Source organism: Callorhinchus milii, unplaced genomic scaffold (genome assembly GCF_018977255.1).
Source record: "Callorhinchus milii isolate IMCB2004 unplaced genomic scaffold, IMCB_Cmil_1.0 Scaffold11, whole genome shotgun sequence".
Lineage (NCBI taxonomy): Eukaryota > Metazoa > Chordata > Chondrichthyes > Chimaeriformes > Callorhinchidae > Callorhinchus > Callorhinchus milii.
Window position 1 is genome coordinate 9483188 of NW_024704752.1, and position 19154 is coordinate 9502341.

The 19154-nt window shown below is 35.0% G+C and overlaps 1 protein-coding gene across 1 annotated transcript; it reads right to left on the reverse strand.

The window, feature by feature from the left end:
- Window positions 1–5881: 5881 nt before the first annotated feature.
- On the reverse strand, window positions 5882–18919 carry LOC103176061 (uncharacterized protein DDB_G0271670-like). The gene is made up of 19 exons (XM_042339238.1): window positions 18910–18919; window positions 18140–18199; window positions 17817–17906; window positions 17554–17643; window positions 17295–17366; window positions 16607–16696; window positions 15681–15770; window positions 15418–15507; window positions 15159–15230; window positions 14471–14560; window positions 13545–13634; window positions 13282–13371; window positions 13023–13094; window positions 12335–12424; window positions 11442–11531; window positions 10061–10120; window positions 9705–9811; window positions 6593–6730; window positions 5882–6127 (listed from the first exon to the last, which is right to left on the reverse strand). Exons 1-19 carry the CDS (start codon window positions 18917–18919, stop codon window positions 5882–5884), a joined length of 1737 nt encoding a protein of 578 aa, XP_042195172.1.
- Window positions 18920–19154: the final 235 nt, after the last annotated feature.

The following is a 19154-nucleotide window of genomic DNA, read 5'->3' on the forward strand; positions in this document are numbered from 1 at the left end:
GCAAAGGAATGCATTGATACTGTTGATTGTGTAGCCAGAATCGCAGCTGCAGCTGTAGCTGCCAATGGTGTTGTTGCAGATTTGTTGGCAGAATGATGTATTTGTTGCACATTCATCGATGTCTGGAAGAAGAATTGAACGTTCTCATTACAACAGCAATGTTTGCAAAGTCAGAAAACCCAATACGAATTGAGGGCAATTTTATTCCTACGTTGAATTTACGATCAATTCAATGTGAATAAGAAATGAATATTGATGAGAAACAAAATGCTGAGAGGAGAGAGTGTGAATAAAAGAAAGTTAGAGAATGTCCTATCAGTATGCAAAGGTGAGCTCACAGCAAATCAATCAACACAAATAATTATTACCATCACAAAGGAGTGCATTGGTGCTGTTGATTGTGTAGCCAGACTCGCAGCTGCAGCTATAGCTGCCAATGGTGTTGTTGCAGATTTGTTGGCAGGATGATGCATTTGTTGCACATTCATCAATGTCTGGGAAAAGGATTGAACATTCTCATTACAACAGCAATGTTTGCAAAGTCAGAAAATGCAACACGTATTGACTGCATTTTTATTTCTGATGCGAATTAATAATTTGAATGTCAATAAGAAATTAATGATGATGAGCCACAAAATGCAAGAGGAGAGAGTGTGAATCAAGAAAGTTAGAGAATATCCTGTCAGTATACAAGTGGAGCTCACGGCAAATGAATCAAAACAAATAATTCATACCATCACAAAGGAATGCATTGGTGCTGTTGATTGTGTAGCCAGATTCGCAGCTGCAGCTAAAGCTGCCATTGGTGTTTTTGCAGATTTGTTGGCAGGATGAAGCATTTCTTGCACATTCATCAATGTCTGAGAGATGAAATGAAGATGTTCATCAGAAGAACAGAAGTTTGCAACGTCAGAAAATGCAATACGAATTCAGGGCACTTTTACTTCGGAGGTGAAAGTAGAAAAATGTAATGTCAATAAGAATTAATATTGATCAGAGACAAAGTATTGAGAGGAACATGTGTAATTGAAGGAAAGTTAGAGCTATCCTAACCGTTCTCGAAGCGAAGCTCACAGCAAATGAATCATCAAAAAAAAATCATACCATTGCAAAGGAATGCATTGATACTGTTGATTGTGTAGCCAGAATCGCAGCTGCAGCTGTAGCTGCCAATGGTGTTGTTGCAGATTTGTTGGCAGAATGATGTATTTGTTGCACATTCGTCGATGTCTGGAAGAAGAATTGAACGTTCTCATTACAACAGCAATGTTTGCAACGTCAGAAAACCCAATACGAATTGAGGGCAATTTTATTCCTACGTTGAATTTACGATCAATTCAATGTGAATAAGAAATGAATATTGATGAGAAACAAAATGCTGAGAGGAAAGAGTGTGAATAAAAGAAAGTTAGAGAATCTCCTATCAGTATGCAAAGGCGAGCTCACAGCAAATCAATCAACACAAATAATTATTACCATCACAAAGGAGTGCATTGGTGCTGTTGATTATGAAGCCAGACTCGCAGCTGCAGCGAAAGCTGCCAATGGTGTTGTTGCAGATTTGTTGGCAGGATGATGCATTTGTTGCACATTCATCAATGTCTGGGAAAAGGATTGAACATTCTCATTACAACAGCAATGTTTGCAAAGTCAGAAAATGCAACAGGTATTGACTGCATTTTTATTTCTGATGCGAAGGTATCATAATTTGAATGCCAATAAGAAATTAATGATCATGAGCCACAAAATGATGAGAGCAGAGAGTGTGAATCAGAGAAATTTGGAGCATATCCTGTCAGTATAAAAGGTGGACATCACGGCAAATGAATCAAAACAATTAATTCATACCATCACAAAGGAATGCATTGGTGCTGTTGATTGTGTAGCCAGATTCACAGCTGCAGCTAAAGCTGCCATTGGTGTTTTTGCAGATTTGTTGGCAGGATGAAGCATTTCTTGCACATTCATCAATGTCTGAGAGATGAAATGAAGATGTTCATCAGAAGAACAGAAGTTTGCAACGTCAGAAAATGCAATACGAATTCAGGGCACTTTTACTTCGGAGGTGAAAGTAGAAAAATGTAATGTCAATAAGAATTAATATTGATCAGAGACAAAGTATTGAGATGAACATGTGTAATTGAAGGAAAGTTAGAGCTATCCTAACCGTTCTCAAAGCGAAGCTCACAGCAAATGAATCATCAAAAAAAATCATACCATTGCAAAGGAATGCATTGATACTGTTGATTGTGTAGCCAGAATCGCAGCTGCAGCTGTAGCTGCCAATGGTGTTGTTGCAGATTTGTTGGCAGAATGATGTGTTTGTTGCACATTCATCGATGTCTGGGAAAAGAATTGAACGTTCTCATTACAACAGCAATGTTTGCAATATCAGAAAACCCAACACCAATTGAGGGCAATTTTATTCCTACGTTGAATTTACGATAATTTCAATGTGAATAAGAAATGAATATTGATGAGAAACAAAATGCTGAGAGGAGAGAGTGTGAATAAAAGAAAGTTAGAGAATGTCCTATCAGTATGCAAAGGCGAGCTCACAGCAAATCAATCAACACAAATAATTATTACCATCACAAAGGAGTGCATTGGTGCTGTTGATTATGAAGCCAGACTGGCAGCTGCAGCTATAGCTGCCAATGGTGTTGTTGCAGATTTGTTGGCAGGATGATGCATTTGTTGCACATTCATCAATGTCTGGGAAAAGGATTGAACATTCTCATTACAACAGCAATGTTTGCAAAGTTAGAAAATGCAACACGTATTGACTGTATTTTTATTTCTGATCTAAATTTACAATAATTTGAATGTCAATAGGAAATTAAAGTTGATGAGACACAAAATGTTGAGAGGAGAGAGTATCAACAAATTAAAGTTAGAGAATGTCCTATTAGTATACAAGTGTGAGCTTACAGCAAATGAATCAAAACAAATAATTCATACCATCACAAAGGAATGCATTGGTGCTGTTGATCGTGTAGCCAGATTCGCAGCTGCAGCTAAAGCTGCCATTGGTGTTTTTGCAGATTTGTTGGCAGGATGAAGCATTTGTTGCACATTCATCAATGTCTGAGAAATGAAATGAAGATGTTCATCACAAGAACAGAAGTTTGCAACGTCAGAAAATGCAATACGAATTCAGGGCACTTTTACTTCGGAGGTGAAAGTAGAAAAATTTAATTTCAATAAGAATTAATATTGATCAGAGACAAAATATTGAGAGGAACATGTGTAATTGAAGGAAAGTTAGAGCTATCCTAACCGTTCTCAAAGCGAAGCTCACAGCAAATGAATCATCAAAAAAATCATACCATTGCAAAGGAATGCATTGATAATGTTGATTGTGTATCCAGACTCGCAGCTGCAGCTATAGCTGCCAATGGTGTTGTTGCAGATTTGTTGGCAGGATGATGTATTTGTTGCACATTCATCGATGTCTGGAAGAAGAATTGAACGTTCTCATTACAACAACAATGTTTGTAAAGTCAGAAAACCCAACACGAATTGAGGGCAATTTTATTCCTACGTTGAATTTACGATCAATTCAATGTGAACAAGAAATGAATATTGATGAGACACAAAATGCTGAGAGGAGACCGTGTGAATAAAGAAAGTTAGAGAATGTCCTGTCAGTATGCAAAGGCGAGCTCACAGCAAATCAATCAACACAAATAATTATTACCATCACAAAGGAGTGCATTGGTGCTGTTGATTATGAAGCCAGACTCGCAGCTGCAGCTATAGCTGCCAATGGTGTTGTTGCAGATTTGTTGGCAGGAAGATGCATTTGTTACACATTCATCAATGTCTGGGAAAGGATTGAACATTCTCATTACAACAGCAATGTTTGTAAAGTCAGAAAATGCAACACGTATTGACGGCATTTTTATTTCTGATGTGAATTTACAATAATTTGAATGTCAATAGGAAATTAAAGTTGATGAGACACAAAATGATGAGAGGAGAGAGTATGAATAAAATAAAGTTAGAGAATGTCCTATTAGTATACAAGTGTGAGCTTACAGCAAATGAATCAAAACAAATAATTCATACCATCACAAAGGAATGCATTGGTGCTGTTGATTGTGTAGCCAGATTCGCAGCTGCAGGTAAAGCTGCCATTGGTGTTTTTGCAGATTTGTTGGCAGGAGGAAGCATTTGTTGCACATTCATCAATCTCTGAGAAATGAAATGAAGATGTTCATCAGAAGAACAAAAGTTTGCAATGTCAGTAAATGCAATACGTAATCAGGGCAATTTTATTTCTGAGGTTAAAGTAGAAAAATATAAATGTCAATAAGCATGAATATTGATGAGACACAACATGCTGAGGTGAGAGAGTGTGAATCAATAAAACTTAAAGCAAATCCTGTCCGTCTGCTTAGGGGACATCACAGCATATTAACCAGCAAAAATAATTTGTAACATCACAAAGGAATGCATTGTTGCTGTTGATAGTGTAGCCAGATACGCAGCTGCAGTTATTGCTGCCAATGGTGTTGTTGCAGTCTTGTTGGCAGGATGATGCATTGGTTGCACATTCATCAATGTCTGGGAAATGAAGTTAAGATGCTGATCACATTAGCCATGTTTGTAATCACAGAAAATTGAATAGTTACACAGTGCAATTGATTTTCTCAATTGAAAATATTGTCATTTCCTTTTGTATCATACAACAATAATGTGTTGAAAAAACAGCCTCAGAGGAGAATGTATGAATGAAGGAAAGGAGATCATTTTATGCCAGAATGAAAAGGGAAGTTTAGAGCACACCAAATGGAGTCAATAATTCATACCATCATAAAGGGATGTATCGGTGTTGTTGATGGTGTAACCAGATTCGCCGCTGCAGCTTTATCTGCCAATGTTGTTGTTTCAAATTTGTTGGCAAGATGATGCATTTGTTATACATTCTTCAATGACTGAGAAAAGAAGTGATGAGGATAGAAGACTCAAAGCGTTCTGACACGCTCCCTTCTGTGGAGTGCACTATATGAGTGCAAGAAGATGTTGTTGTGTGTGAATGAAGGAAAGTTAGAGCATATCCTATCTGTTCTCAAAGGGGAGCTCACAGGAAATGAATCTGCACAAAAATCATATGTGAACGGAAAACTGTTCCACCAATCTATTGTGAAGAATTCTTCAGACTTTAAATGAACCTTTTGACTTTGATTGAGGAAGCATGTACCAGAGGTCTCAGAAAGTGTGTGCACGAAAGGCACATGAGTAAGGATTATTATTACTATTCCACTGTAAACAAAGCCATGTATCATGAATGTTTTCCTTGATTAAGCATATGCCCGTGTTCTTAGAATGTGGGTGAAATAAACATACATAATTACAGCTTCAATTTGAAAAGGGTAGCTAGCAACTAAACAATTAATTTGTATAATCTCGAAGGAAAGGGCTTGGTATTGTTGATGATGTAACCTGGTTTGCAGCTGCAGTCATAGCTTCCAAGAGTATTGTTGCAGATTTGTTGACAATATGATGCATATATTGCACAGTTATCAGCGAATAAAAATATTCTTAGAAATGTGGGCAAGAAAACATTTGATTATGAATTCAATCCAAAAAGGGAAGTACAAGAAATTCAAAACATTAAAATGGGAAGAATTTGTATTGTTCAAGTTGAATCCACCTTGGCATGCATGATGAGTTAGCTGAATAATTTATCCTTGATTAAAGCAGCATATGCCAGTATTCACAGAAAATGTATTCAAGAAATGCATATGTTTATAGTTTCGATGAGTACCACACAGCATTGCAAAGGAAAAGTTCAAAAATGTTCACGTAAATTATACATTAATTGTGGATTGACACTTGTGTCTTTAGAGGAGAATGTGAGAATGAAATAAAAGAGTTACAATTTCAATTTGAAAAGTTCACAGTTCAAAGAACTAATACCATAATAAAGGAAAGGACTGGTCACGTTGATGGCAATACTAGGTTGGCACCTGAAATATAATGGCCAGAGGATGTATTGCATCATTGCCACCTTTGGTGGACCTTGTGTGGAAATGTCTGATGTAGATATGTGGTTTGTTTGTTCAATATTGCAGAAAAATTTGTTTGGAATTTTGCTCCAATCATGTGCATAGGTGCTAACCTGTAAGAACCAGCAGAAAAGCTGAAGCTGGGATTTGGGATAAAGTACCTCTGTTTGAATACAATATACAACAATTTATTATTTTCAACATAATATAATTATATTTGGGCTTCCTGCTTTTATTACGCAGCCCGTAGAATGTATGTTTGCTAACCATAGGTGAAAGAATGGAATGATCTACTCAAGCTTTGTATTTATCAGAACAATTGCTCAAAAAGATTTCTCAGAAAGGCAAAAAATCAGCTCAATCAGAGTATTTGTACACAGTCTGTCATTGATTTAATAAGTAGTGAGATGGAACGAGTAAGAATCCAAAATATTCTCAGAGAGAGGCTCTATCAGAATGCTTGCAGTTTTTACTTGAGTCTCTTTAGCACTTTTGTTATTCTGAGTCTCATAAGAAGTTTGGGTGTATAACAGGGTGTAATCATAGCATCCTTGGGACAGAATCCATTAATTACCTACCACAAATGCTTTTATAATCATAGCAGCAGTCGTTCGCTTGAAGACAATATTCATCACAAAAGCAATTGCTTGAGCTACAAGAGTCATTCCTTCCTGTGCAACATGGAGGATTTCCAGAACTGCAACCAGTATTAGAGACTTAAAAGAAAAACAATGGATCAAACTAAATACATGAAAACACAAATAATGCAATTTATTGAAGCAAATGAAAACAACAATGGAGACAGCAACACACGAACAGAGGAGTGAAGGCTCCTCCTCAGAGAAGCTTTTAGAATATTATCCTGATCCAAATCAAGTTCTCGGTTGGAGATTTTGTATCTCCATGCTTTTGGCAAATGTTTTTGGAGCTTTGGGCGAGATATCGTAGAGTAAACTACTCAGGCCATGTTCCTAGTGAAAACGTCATGAGGGGAGCATGTTGTATTTGACGCATGAATACAAAAGAGAGTGGGATGGAATTGATAGGTGTTTAATAAACATGAGGTTTGTGAATTACAACTGGGTATATCAACTTAAAACATATAATGAATACCTTGGAGAGCATGAATATCTTGAATGCAGTGACTTTTTTCAAAGGAAACAACATCTTGTTTGGACATCCTGTAGATGCAACATCTTTCCTGGTCTCTGAGGAAAGATGCTGCATATGCAAAAGTGGCTAACTAAGACACGCGTGTTAATGTTTCTGAAGCTGTGTGTAACTATGTTTACCCCCATGAAATCGACAAATGTGAGGCTTGCTGTGTTTCTACTTCATTGTTTCTACCTGTTTATTCACCCAATTAAGCCTGCCTTATGCAAATACATTCTAACTGTTGTATCTATTTTATTTTATAGTTGGAGAAACTTCCTTCTCTATTTGAATAGTGTCATGGGATCCTTAACACCCAGCAGGACTTATCGTGGAGTCCTGTAGCTTGGTGACTGGAGCGCTCGCCTCACAAACGAGAGGACCTGGGTTCGATTCCCAGGCAGGATGTAACATTGAGCAAATTTTCTTGCTCTACATGCCTCTGTTCACCAAGCAGTAAGTCGGAACCTGGTTGTTGGTTGATTAGCGGATGGTTTTTCCAGGGGTAATAATCCCTTCAAAAAAATTAAATGCATTTTAAAAAATGTGGTCACTCAATCCATGACTGTTCTTGGGACACTGCTGTGTGCAATTGACTGTCGCATTTTGCCTGCAAAATATACAGTCAATTCACTTTTCAGTATATCCTGTGAAACACTTCGAGATGTTTCGAAGACGTGTTAAGGTACTATATCAAATGCAAGGATTATTATTTATTATAGCACCTCTGACAATGCAGCGCTTCCCCCAGTACTGCATTGTTCTGTCAGCAGACACGATATGCTTTATAAAAGGATAATATTATTCTGGAAATAATTCTGCTGTTCTGGTAATAACAACAGTGCTTATGATTGTTTCTGAAAACATTGATACAACCGAAGGAGCAATAATGAAAAGAATTACTTGGAGTCCTGTAACTCAGTGGTTAGAGCACTCGCTTTGCAAGAGAGAGACCTGAGTTCAATTCCAGGCAGTGCAAAACCTTGGGCAAGTTTCCTTACTCCACACGCCTGATAATAATCCCTCCAAAACCAAAAACAATAATAAATTGGTCATTTTCAATCTACGACTGTTTGTGGGACATTGCTGTGCGCAATTGGCTGCCGCGTTCGCCCACAAATATACAGTCAATTCACTTTACAGTGTGTTCTGTGAAGCGCTTTGGGACGTCCTCCCGACGTGAAAAGCGCGATATCGAATGCAAGGATTATTATTATTACTTAATTACATAATTTGAATGATTCATTGTGATTGCCATGAAACATAGCAGTCTTATCCAATTTTTCAATTCACTATATATGATGTATTATGACCTCAATATATGATGATTTTCTTAGGTAATATCCAGTTGATACAAATTAATTGTTTTGTTTTGGAAGCAAACTGAACCTATTAATGGCATTGCAGTTCTTGCTGGTGTTTTTTCTCTAGATTGTAAATAATGGAAAATTATTCAAATGTATTCATTCAACAATTGCTCAGATTTTTATGATTGAATAACATTGATAATAATAACAGGGATCTGAGCGCCAAAACAGGAGTTAATAAATAATAATATTAATAATAATAATCCTTGCATTTGATATACCGTTTTTCACATCTTCTAGCCGTCTCAAAGCGCTTCGCAGAATAGACTGTAAAGTGAATTGACTGTATATTTGTGGGAGTTCTCATAATATCAGCACAAGATCAAGCTATTAATATGAAAATAAGATCTTAAAGAGAAACACTGATCTGAAATGCTGAATATGTCATCCAAGCACCAGAAACTGGAATCCAAATATTGTCATCATGTTCAGCCCGAGCACAATCAGAGTACCTGATTCATCATAACAACATAACTAAATGTATTCACTGGACAATTTGTAAACACTTTCATATTCATGTAAAGATCAACCGGTATGAACATCAACCAGCAAAAGTGACATCACAAAATAGCATTGCAATAATCTGGGACTCATGAGTACATACAGAAAGAATGGTAATCTGAACAAAATCAGATTTCATCATAAAAACACAACTAGATTGTACAAGTGTTATTAATGTGACTATCCCATGTGATTACAAGGTCAAAAAATAAGGAACTGGAGAAGATCAGGAAATATACTGATCTACAAATTGACTGAGGAAGTATGTGGCAGTATAAAACAAGCATAATTCCTAGAATCATCGGTGCAACAGTGGCTGTTAATAACACAAACGGCTTGACAAAATACTCTGTGAACAAAATATCAACCTACTGCAAAAAGTAGCTATTTTAGAAAACTCAAACATAATAATATCCATTCATATGCAATGCAGCAGTGTTATTGGCTGACTCAAAACAGAAAAACATTTAGAAATTAACTCTACTGAGTGAAATAAAATAATAATAATACCAAAAATAATAATACCAATAATAATACCAATAATAAGAATAATTAACACTTATTGGTATAAGTGTGGAGAAACACACTCTGTGATTGCTAAAGAACAAAAGGATCTTGCACACTTTTGGATTCCAATCTATGCAGTGTTCCATCTTCTATATAAGTTTACAGTGTCACTAATCTTACCGGTGAATGAAGATGATGTTGCGTCTGGTGTAGTGGTAACAACTGGGTTGCTTGTTAATAGTTCTGAAGATGTTAATTCAAAAGTAGGATCTAGGGTTGATAAGAGCCATGTAATGGTTTACTTCAAATGAGATGCATTCATGGACATCAAGAGAATGATTAACTATGATTAACACAGAATGAAAGCATTCTTACGCAATTTTGGATTTGAATCTGTGCAACGTATTATGACCTAAATATGATGATTTTCTAAGGCAAATTCTATGTGTTATGAATTCATTGTTTCTCATCAGTTTTTTAATCCAATTATCATGATTGGTTAGTGGAAGCAAACTCTACCTGTTGATGATGATGATGATGATGACGACGATATTCCAGTTGATGCTGATGTTGATGTTTCTAGATTCCAAACAATGAATAAACATTCCTGAACAGTGTTCAAATCAGTTAATTTAACAATTGACCTTCAACTTGTCTCAGTTTGAAGGAACCAAGTTACTCAGATTTTTATGACTGAACAACACTATTGTTAAAAATAATAATGCTTTTCAATGAAGAGCATTGGGGAAGAAGGCAATAAATCACTTTCAGCTGTTTCAGGTAATTAGAATAAAACAAATTGGAAATATCATTTGATAGTAAACAAATCCCCAAACATATATCTTTATAGTTTCACTCATGATATTAGTAAATGAAGATGTTGTTGTGACTGTTGTAGCAATAATCTCTGGGGTGCTTGTTAATGATTTCGAGGATGTTGTATGTATTATACATGTATGTCCATATTTTCTCACGTCTTGTCGGGAAATGAAGATGATATTGTGTCTGCTAAAGTGGTAATTACTGGGGCGCTTGTTAATGATTTTGAAGATGTTGATTCAAAAGTAAAACCTATGGTAGTAAGAACCATATAATGCTGACCTCAGAAGAGATACATTGTTGGAGATGAACAGAATGATTCAATGTGATTGGCAAAGAACAAAGAAATTTTACACACTTTTGGTTTTCAAATTGTGCAATATATTCTGACCTTAATATGCAATGAATTTCTAAAGCAAATTCGTTATTGATTTATTTAATCTAATTGCAGCGTTTGTAAATGGAACCAAACTGTACATGTTATTGTTGATGATGATGATGATGTCTCCAAAGCATTTGCTGTTGATGTTGGTGCTTCTCAATTGCAAATAATGGATCAATATTCCTGATCAGCGTACAAATGAAACAATTCAACAATTTATATTCACCAGGTCTCAGTTTGAACGAACTAAGTTACTCAGTTATTTATGATTCAACAACATTATTGATAATAATGATGCTTCTCAGTGAAGAGGAATGGGGAAATCAGGAATTTGATCAACTGGAGCTATTTCAGATAATTATGGTGAAGCAAATTGTCAATCTCATTTGATGGTAATTGAATCAGCAAATATATTATTTCCATATTTTCTCTCGTCTTATCAGTAAATGAAGATGATGTAATGTCTGCTGTAGTGCTAATCTCTGAGATGCTTGTTAATGATTCTGTAAATGCTGATAGAAAAAGAGTATCTAAATTGATAATATACTTGTTTTGCTTTACTTCAAAAGAGATACATTGATAGAATTTTAGAGAAAAATACATTAATTGCTCTAGAACATAAGAAGCTTGTACACTTTGGGATTTCAATCTATGCAGTGATCCACCTTCGATGTAGGTTTACAGTGTCACTCATCTTACCAGTGAATGAAGATGATCTTGTGTCTGTCGTAGTGGTAATCTCTGGGGCGCTTGTTAATGATTCTGAAGATGTTGATTCAAAAGGAGAACCTATGGTGGTAAGAACCATATAATGCTTAACTTCAAAAGAGATACATAGACTGAGATGAAGAGAATGATTCACTGCGATTGGCATATAACAAAGCAATCTTACACACTTTTGGATGTCAATTTGTGCAACATATACTGACCGTAATATGGGATGATTTAACCAGATATATTTATTATTGCTATTCGTTTATTTAATCTAATTGCTCTGTTTGGAAATGGAAACAAACTGTAACAATGCATTTGCTGTTGATGTTGGTGTTTCTAAATTGCAAATAATGGATCAATATTCCTGATCAGTGTTCAAATGAATCAATTCAACAATTTATCTTCACCAGGTCTCAGTCTGAACGAACTAAGTTACTCAGTTATTTATGATTGAACAACATTATTGATAATAATGATGATTATCAGTAAAGAGGAAAGGGGAAGTCAGAAATTAGATGACTGAGCTATTTCAGATGATTATGGTAAAGCAAATTGTCAATCACATTTGATGGTAAATGAATCAGCAAATATATTATGTCCATATTTTCTCTCGTCTTATCAGTAAATGAAGATGATGTAATGTCTGCTGTAGTACTAATCTCTGAGATGCTTGTTAATGATTCTGTAAATGCTGAAAGAAAAAAAGTATCTAAATTGATAAGATACTTGTTTTGCTTTACTTCAAAAGAGATACATTGATAGAGATGTAGAGAAAAACACATTGATTCCTATAGAACAAAAGAATCTTGCACACTTTGGGATTTCAATCTATGCGGTGATCCACCTTCTATGTAAGTTTACAGTGTCACTCATCTTACCAGTGAATGAAGATGATGTTGTGTCTGTTGTAGTGCTAATCTCTGGGGCGCTTGTCAATGATTCTGAAGATGTTGATTCAAAAGTAGAACCTATGGTGGTAAGAACAATATAATACTTGACTTCAAAAGAGATACATGGATGGAGGTGAAGAGAATGATTCACTGCAATTGGTATAGAACAAAGCAATCTTTCGCACTTTTGGATCTTATGTTGTGTAATACATTCTGACCGTAACATGAGATGATTTTATCAGGCAAATTTATTCTTCCTATTCGTTTATTTAATCTAATTGCTCTGTTTGAAAATGGCATCAAACTGTACCTATTGTTGATGGTGATGATGATGATGTCTCCAATGAATTTGCTGTTGATGTTGGTGTTTCTAAATTGCAAATAATGGATCAATATTCCTGGTCAGTGTTCACTTGAATGAATTGAATAATTTATCTTAACCATGTATCAGTTTGAAGAAACCACATCACTCAGACTTTTATGATGGAACTACATTACTGATAATAATAATGATGTTTCTCACTGAAGAGGATTGAGGAAGAAGGGCAGCAAAATACCATTGCGCCTTTGCAATAATTACCATGGGGACTACTCTAATGAAGAGATATCAAATCATTTCATTTGCTGATGATCAAATCTGAAAATATGTATATGTTGATAGTTTCACTCATCTTACCAGTAAATGAAGATGATGTTGTGACTCCTGTAGTGCTAATCTCTGAGATGCTTGTTAATGATTCTGTAGATGCTAATAGAAAAAAAGGATCTAAATTGATAAGATACTTGTCTTGTTTCACTTCAAAAGAGATACATTGATAGAGGTGTAGAGAAACACATGCTGATGGCTTTAGAACAAAAGAATCTTGCACACATTGGGATTTCAATCTATGCAGTGATCCGCCTTCTATGTAATTGTACAGTGTCACTCATCTTACCAGTGAATGAAGATGATGTTGTGTCTGTTGCAGTGGTAATCTCTTGGGTGCTTGTTAATGATTCTGAAGATGTTGATTCAAAAGTAGAACCTATGATGGTAAGAACAATGTAATGCTTGACTTCAAAAGAGATACATGGATGGAGGTGAAGAGAATGATTCACTGTGATTGGCATATAACAAAGAAATCTTACGCACTATTGAATTTCAATTTGTACAATATATTCTGACCGTAAAATGGGATGATTTTGTCACTCATCTTACCAATGGTTGAAGATGATGTTGTGTCTGTTGTAGTGCTAATCTCTGGGGCGCTTGTTAATGATTCTGAAGATGTTGATTCAAAAGTAGAACCTATGGTGGTAAGAGCAATATAATGCTTGACTTCAAAAGAGATACATGGATGGAGGTGAAGAGAATGATTCACTGTGATTGGCATAGAACAAAGCAATCTTACGCACTTTTGGATTTCATGTTGTGTAATATATTCTGACCGTAACATGTGATGATTTTATCAGGCAAATTTATTCTTCCTATTCATTGATTTAATCTAATTGCTCTGTTTGAAAATGGCATCAAACTGTACCTATTGTTGATGGTGATGATGATGATGTCTCCAATGCATTTGCTGTTGATGTTGGTGTTTCTAAATTGCAAATAATGGATCAATGTTCCTGATCAGTGTTCAAATGAATCAATTCAACAATTTATCTTCACCAGGTCTCAGTTTGAACTAACCAAGTTTCTCAGTTATTTATGATTGAACAACATTATTGATAATAATGATGATTATCAGTAAAGAGGAAAGGGGAAGTCAGAAATTAGCTGACTTTGAGCTAATTCAGATTATTAGGGTGAAGCAAATTGTCAATCTCATTTGATGGTAAATGAATCAGCAAATATATTATTTCCATATTTTCTCTCGTCTTATCAGTAAATGAAGATGATGTAATGTCTGCTGTAGTGCTAATCTCTGAGATGCTTGTTAATGATTCTGTAAATGCTGATAGAAAAAGATTATCTAAATTGATAAGATACTTGTTTTGCTTTACTTCAAAAGAGATGCATTGATAGAGATGTAGAGAAAAACACATTGATTGCCATAGAACAAAAGAATCTTGCACACTTTGGGATTTCAATCTATGTGATCATCCACCTTCTATGTATGTTTACAGTGTCACTCATCTTACCAGTCAATGAAGATGATGTTGTGTCTGTTGTAGTGCTAATCTCTGGGGCGCTTGTTGATGATTCTGAAGATGTTGATTCAAAAGTAGAACCTATGGTGGTAAGAGCAATATAATGCTTGACTTCAAAAGAGATACATGGATGGAGGTGAAGAGAATGATTCACTGCAATTGGTATAGAACAAAGCAATCTTTCGCACTTTTGGATCTTATGTTGTGTAATACATTCTGACCGTAACATGAGATGATTTTATCAGGCAAATTTATTCTTCCTATTCGTTTATTTAATCTAATTGCTCTGTTTGAAAATGGCATCAAACTGTACCTATTGTTGATGGTGATGATGATGATGTCTCCAATGAATTTGCTGTTGATGTTGGTGTTTCTAAATTGCAAATAATGGATCAATATTCCTGGTCAGTGTTCACTTGAATGAATTGAATAATTTATCTTAACCATGTATCAGTTTGAAGAAACCACATCACTCAGACTTTTATGATGGAACTACATTACTGATAATAATAATGATGTTTCTCACTGAAGAGGATTGAGGAAGAAGGGCAGCAAAATACCATTGCGCCTTTGCAATAATTACCATGGGGACTACTCTAATGAAGAGATATCAAATCATTTCATTTGCTGATGATCAAATCTGAAAATATGTATATGTTGATAGTTTCACTCATCTTACCAGTAAATGAAGATGATGTTGTGACTCCTGTAGTGCTAATCTCTGAGATGCTTGTTAATGATTCTGTAGATGCTAATAGAAAAAAAGGATCTAAATTGATAAGATACTTGTCTTGTTTCACTTCAAAAGAGATACATTGATAGAGGTGTAGAGAAACACATGCTGATGGCTTTAGAACAAAAGAATCTTGCACACATTGGGATTTCAATCTATGCAGTGATCCGCCTTCTATGTAATTGTACAGTGTCACTCATCTTACCAGTGAATGAAGATGATGTTGTGTCTGTTGCAGTGGTAATCTCTTGGGTGCTTGTTAATGATTCTGAAGATGTTGATTCAAAAGTAGAACCTATGATGGTAAGAACAATGTAATGCTTGACTTCAAAAGAGATACATGGATGGAGGTGAAGAGAATGATTCACTGTGATTGGCATATAACAAAGAAATCTTACGCACTATTGAATTTCAATTTGTACAATATATTCTGACCGTAAAATGGGATGATTTTGTCACTCATCTTACCAATGGTTGAAGATGATGTTGTGTCTGTTGTAGTGCTAATCTCTGGGGCGCTTGTTAATGATTCTGAAGATGTTGATTCAAAAGTAGAACCTATGGTGGTAAGAGCAATATAATGCTTGACTTCAAAAGAGATACATGGATGGAGGTGAAGAGAATGATTCACTGTGATTGGCATAGAACAAAGCAATCTTACGCACTTTTGGATTTCATGTTGTGTAATATATTCTGACCGTAACATGTGATGATTTTATCAGGCAAATTTATTCTTCCTATTCATTGATTTAATCTAATTGCTCTGTTTGAAAATGGCATCAAACTGTACCTATTGTTGATGGTGATGATGATGATGTCTCCAATGCATTTGCTGTTGATGTTGGTGTTTCTAAATTGCAAATAATGGATCAATGTTCCTGATCAGTGTTCAAATGAATCAATTCAACAATTTATCTTCACCAGGTCTCAGTTTGAACTAACCAAGTTTCTCAGTTATTTATGATTGAACAACATTATTGATAATAATGATGATTATCAGTAAAGAGGAAAGGGGAAGTCAGAAATTAGCTGACTTTGAGCTAATTCAGATTATTAGGGTGAAGCAAATTGTCAATCTCATTTGATGGTAAATGAATCAGCAAATATATTATTTCCATATTTTCTCTCGTCTTATCAGTAAATGAAGATGATGTAATGTCTGCTGTAGTGCTAATCTCTGAGATGCTTGTTAATGATTCTGTAAATGCTGATAGAAAAAGATTATCTAAATTGATAAGATACTTGTTTTGCTTTACTTCAAAAGAGATGCATTGATAGAGATGTAGAGAAAAACACATTGATTGCCATAGAACAAAAGAATCTTGCACACTTTGGGATTTCAATCTATGTGATCATCCACCTTCTATGTATGTTTACAGTGTCACTCATCTTACCAGTCAATGAAGATGATGTTGTGTCTGTTGTAGTGCTAATCTCTGGGGCGCTTGTTGATGATTCTGAAGATGTTGATTCAAAAGTAGAACCTATGGTGGTAAGAGCAATATAATGCTTGACTTCAAAAGAGATACATGGATGGAGGTGAAGAGAATGATTCACTGCAATTGGTATAGAACAAAGCAATCTTTCGCACTTTTGGATCTTATGTTGTGTAATACATTCTGACCGTAACATGAGATGATTTTATCAGGCAAATTTATTCTTCCTATTCGTTTATTTAATCTAATTGCTCTGTTTGAAAATGGCATCAAACTGTACCTATTGTTGATGGTGATGATGATGATGTCTCCAATGAATTTGCTGTTGATGTTGGTGTTTCTAAATTGCAAATAATGGATCAATATTCCTGGTCAGTGTTCACTTGAATGAATTGAATAATTTATCTTAACCATGTATCAGTTTGAAGAAACCACATCACTCAGACTTTTATGATGGAACTACATTACTGATAATAATAATGATGTTTCTCACTGAAGAGGATTGAGGAAGAAGGGCAGCAAAATACCATTGCGCCTTTGCAATAATTACCATGGGGACTACTCTAATGAAGAGATATCAAATCATTTCATTTGCTGATGATCAAATCTGAAAATATGTATATGTTGATAGTTTCACTCATCTTACCAGTAAATGAAGATGATGTTGTGACTCCTGTAGTGCTAATCTCTGAGATGCTTGTTAATGATTCTGTAGATGCTAATAGAAAAAAAGGATCTAAATTGATAAGATACTTGTCTTGTTTCACTTCAAAAGAGATACATTGATAGAGGTGTAGAGAAACACATGCTGATGGCTTTAGAACAAAAGAATCTTGCACACATTGGGATTTCAATCTATGCAGTGATCCACCTTCTATGTAATTGTACAGTGTCACTCATCTTACCAGTGAATGAAGATGATGTTGTGTCTGTTGCAGTGGTAATCTCTTGGGTGCTTGTTAATGATTCTGAAGATGTTGATTCAAAAGTAGAACCTATGATGGTAAGAACAATGTAATGCTTGACTTCAAAAGAGATACATGGATGGAGGTGAAGAGAATGATTCACTGTGATTGGCATATAACAAAGAAATCTTACGCACTATTGAATTTCAATTTGTACAATATATTCTGACCGTAAAATGGGATGATTTTGTCACTCATCTTACCAATGGTTGAAGATGATGTTGTGTCTGTTGTAGTGCTAATCTCTGGGGCGCTTGTTAATGATTCTGAAGATGTTGATTCAAAAGTAGAACCTATGATGGTAAGAACAATGTAATGCTTGACTTCAAAAGAGATACATGGATGGAGGTGAAGAGAATGATTCACTGTGATTGGCATATAACAAAGAAATATTACGCGCTGTTGGATTTCACTGTTGTGTAATATATTCTGACCGTAACATGTGATGATTTTATCAGGCAAATTTATTCTTCCTATTCATTGATTTAATCTAATTGCTCTGTTTGAAAATGGCATCAAACTGTACCTATTGTTGATGGTGATGATGATGATGTCTCCAATGCATTTGCTGTTGATGTTGGTGTTTCTAAATTGCAAATAATGGATCAATGTTCCTGATCAGTGTTCAAATGAATCAATTCAACAATTTATCTTCACCAGGTCTCAGTTTGAACTAACCAAGTTTCTCAGTTATTTATGATTGAACAACATTATTGATAATAATGATGATTATCAGTAAAGAGGAAAGGGGAAGTCAGAAATTAGCTGACTTTGAGCTAATTCAGATTATAGGGTGAAGCAAATTGTCAATCTCATTTGATGGTAAATGAATCAGCAAATATATTATTTCCATATTTTCTCTCGTCTTATCAGTAAATGAAGATGATGTAATGTCTGCTGTAGTGCTAATCTCTGAGATGCTTGTTAATGATTCTGTAAATGCTGATAGAAAAGATTATCTAAATTGATAAGATACTTGTTTTGCTTTACTTCAAAAGAGATGCATTGATAGAGATGTAGAGAAAAACACATTGATTGCCATAGAACAAAAGAATCTTGCACACTTTGGATTTCAATCTATGTGATCATCCACCTTCTATGTATGTTTACAGTGTCACTATTTCTTCTGGAATTTACAGTCTCATAATTATGTTATAACATGCAGTGCATATCACCTGTTGACAGAGATGTTGCTAAAGTGGAAAATAACAAGAAAGAGAGGAAATCGTTTGAATGATGATAAACTCATTGACTAACAATCCAAAGGTTTTTTTTTATCAGATTGTTTTGATTGACCACAATACATAATTCTTCAAAAATAGCAAATGATGTTGAATTGTAAGGTGAAATACCTGTTGTTTCTGTGGTTATGAATGGTGTTGTTGTTTCAAACGTAGTTGATTCTGAAGCAAAATAGAATAGTTAGAATGATAAATTTGTGAATATATGCAACATTTGTGATCTCACTGTTTCAACGTAGTGCCTTATAACATTGGGTGATTAAATGAATATTTATGAACCATTTGCTATTTCTCTTAATT

Bases quoted from the DNA above. Each gene is read 5' to 3' on its own strand.
- LOC103176061 (XM_042339238.1), bottom strand. The intron at 15,771-16,606 runs GTAAGATGAGTG...TTACCACCATAG, and splicing joins AACATCATCTTCATTGACTG to GTTCTACTTTTGAATCAACA. The intron at 10,121-11,441 runs GTAAGATGAGTG...TTTGGAATCTAG, and splicing joins AAGATCATCTTCATTCACTG to AAACATCAACATCAGCATCA.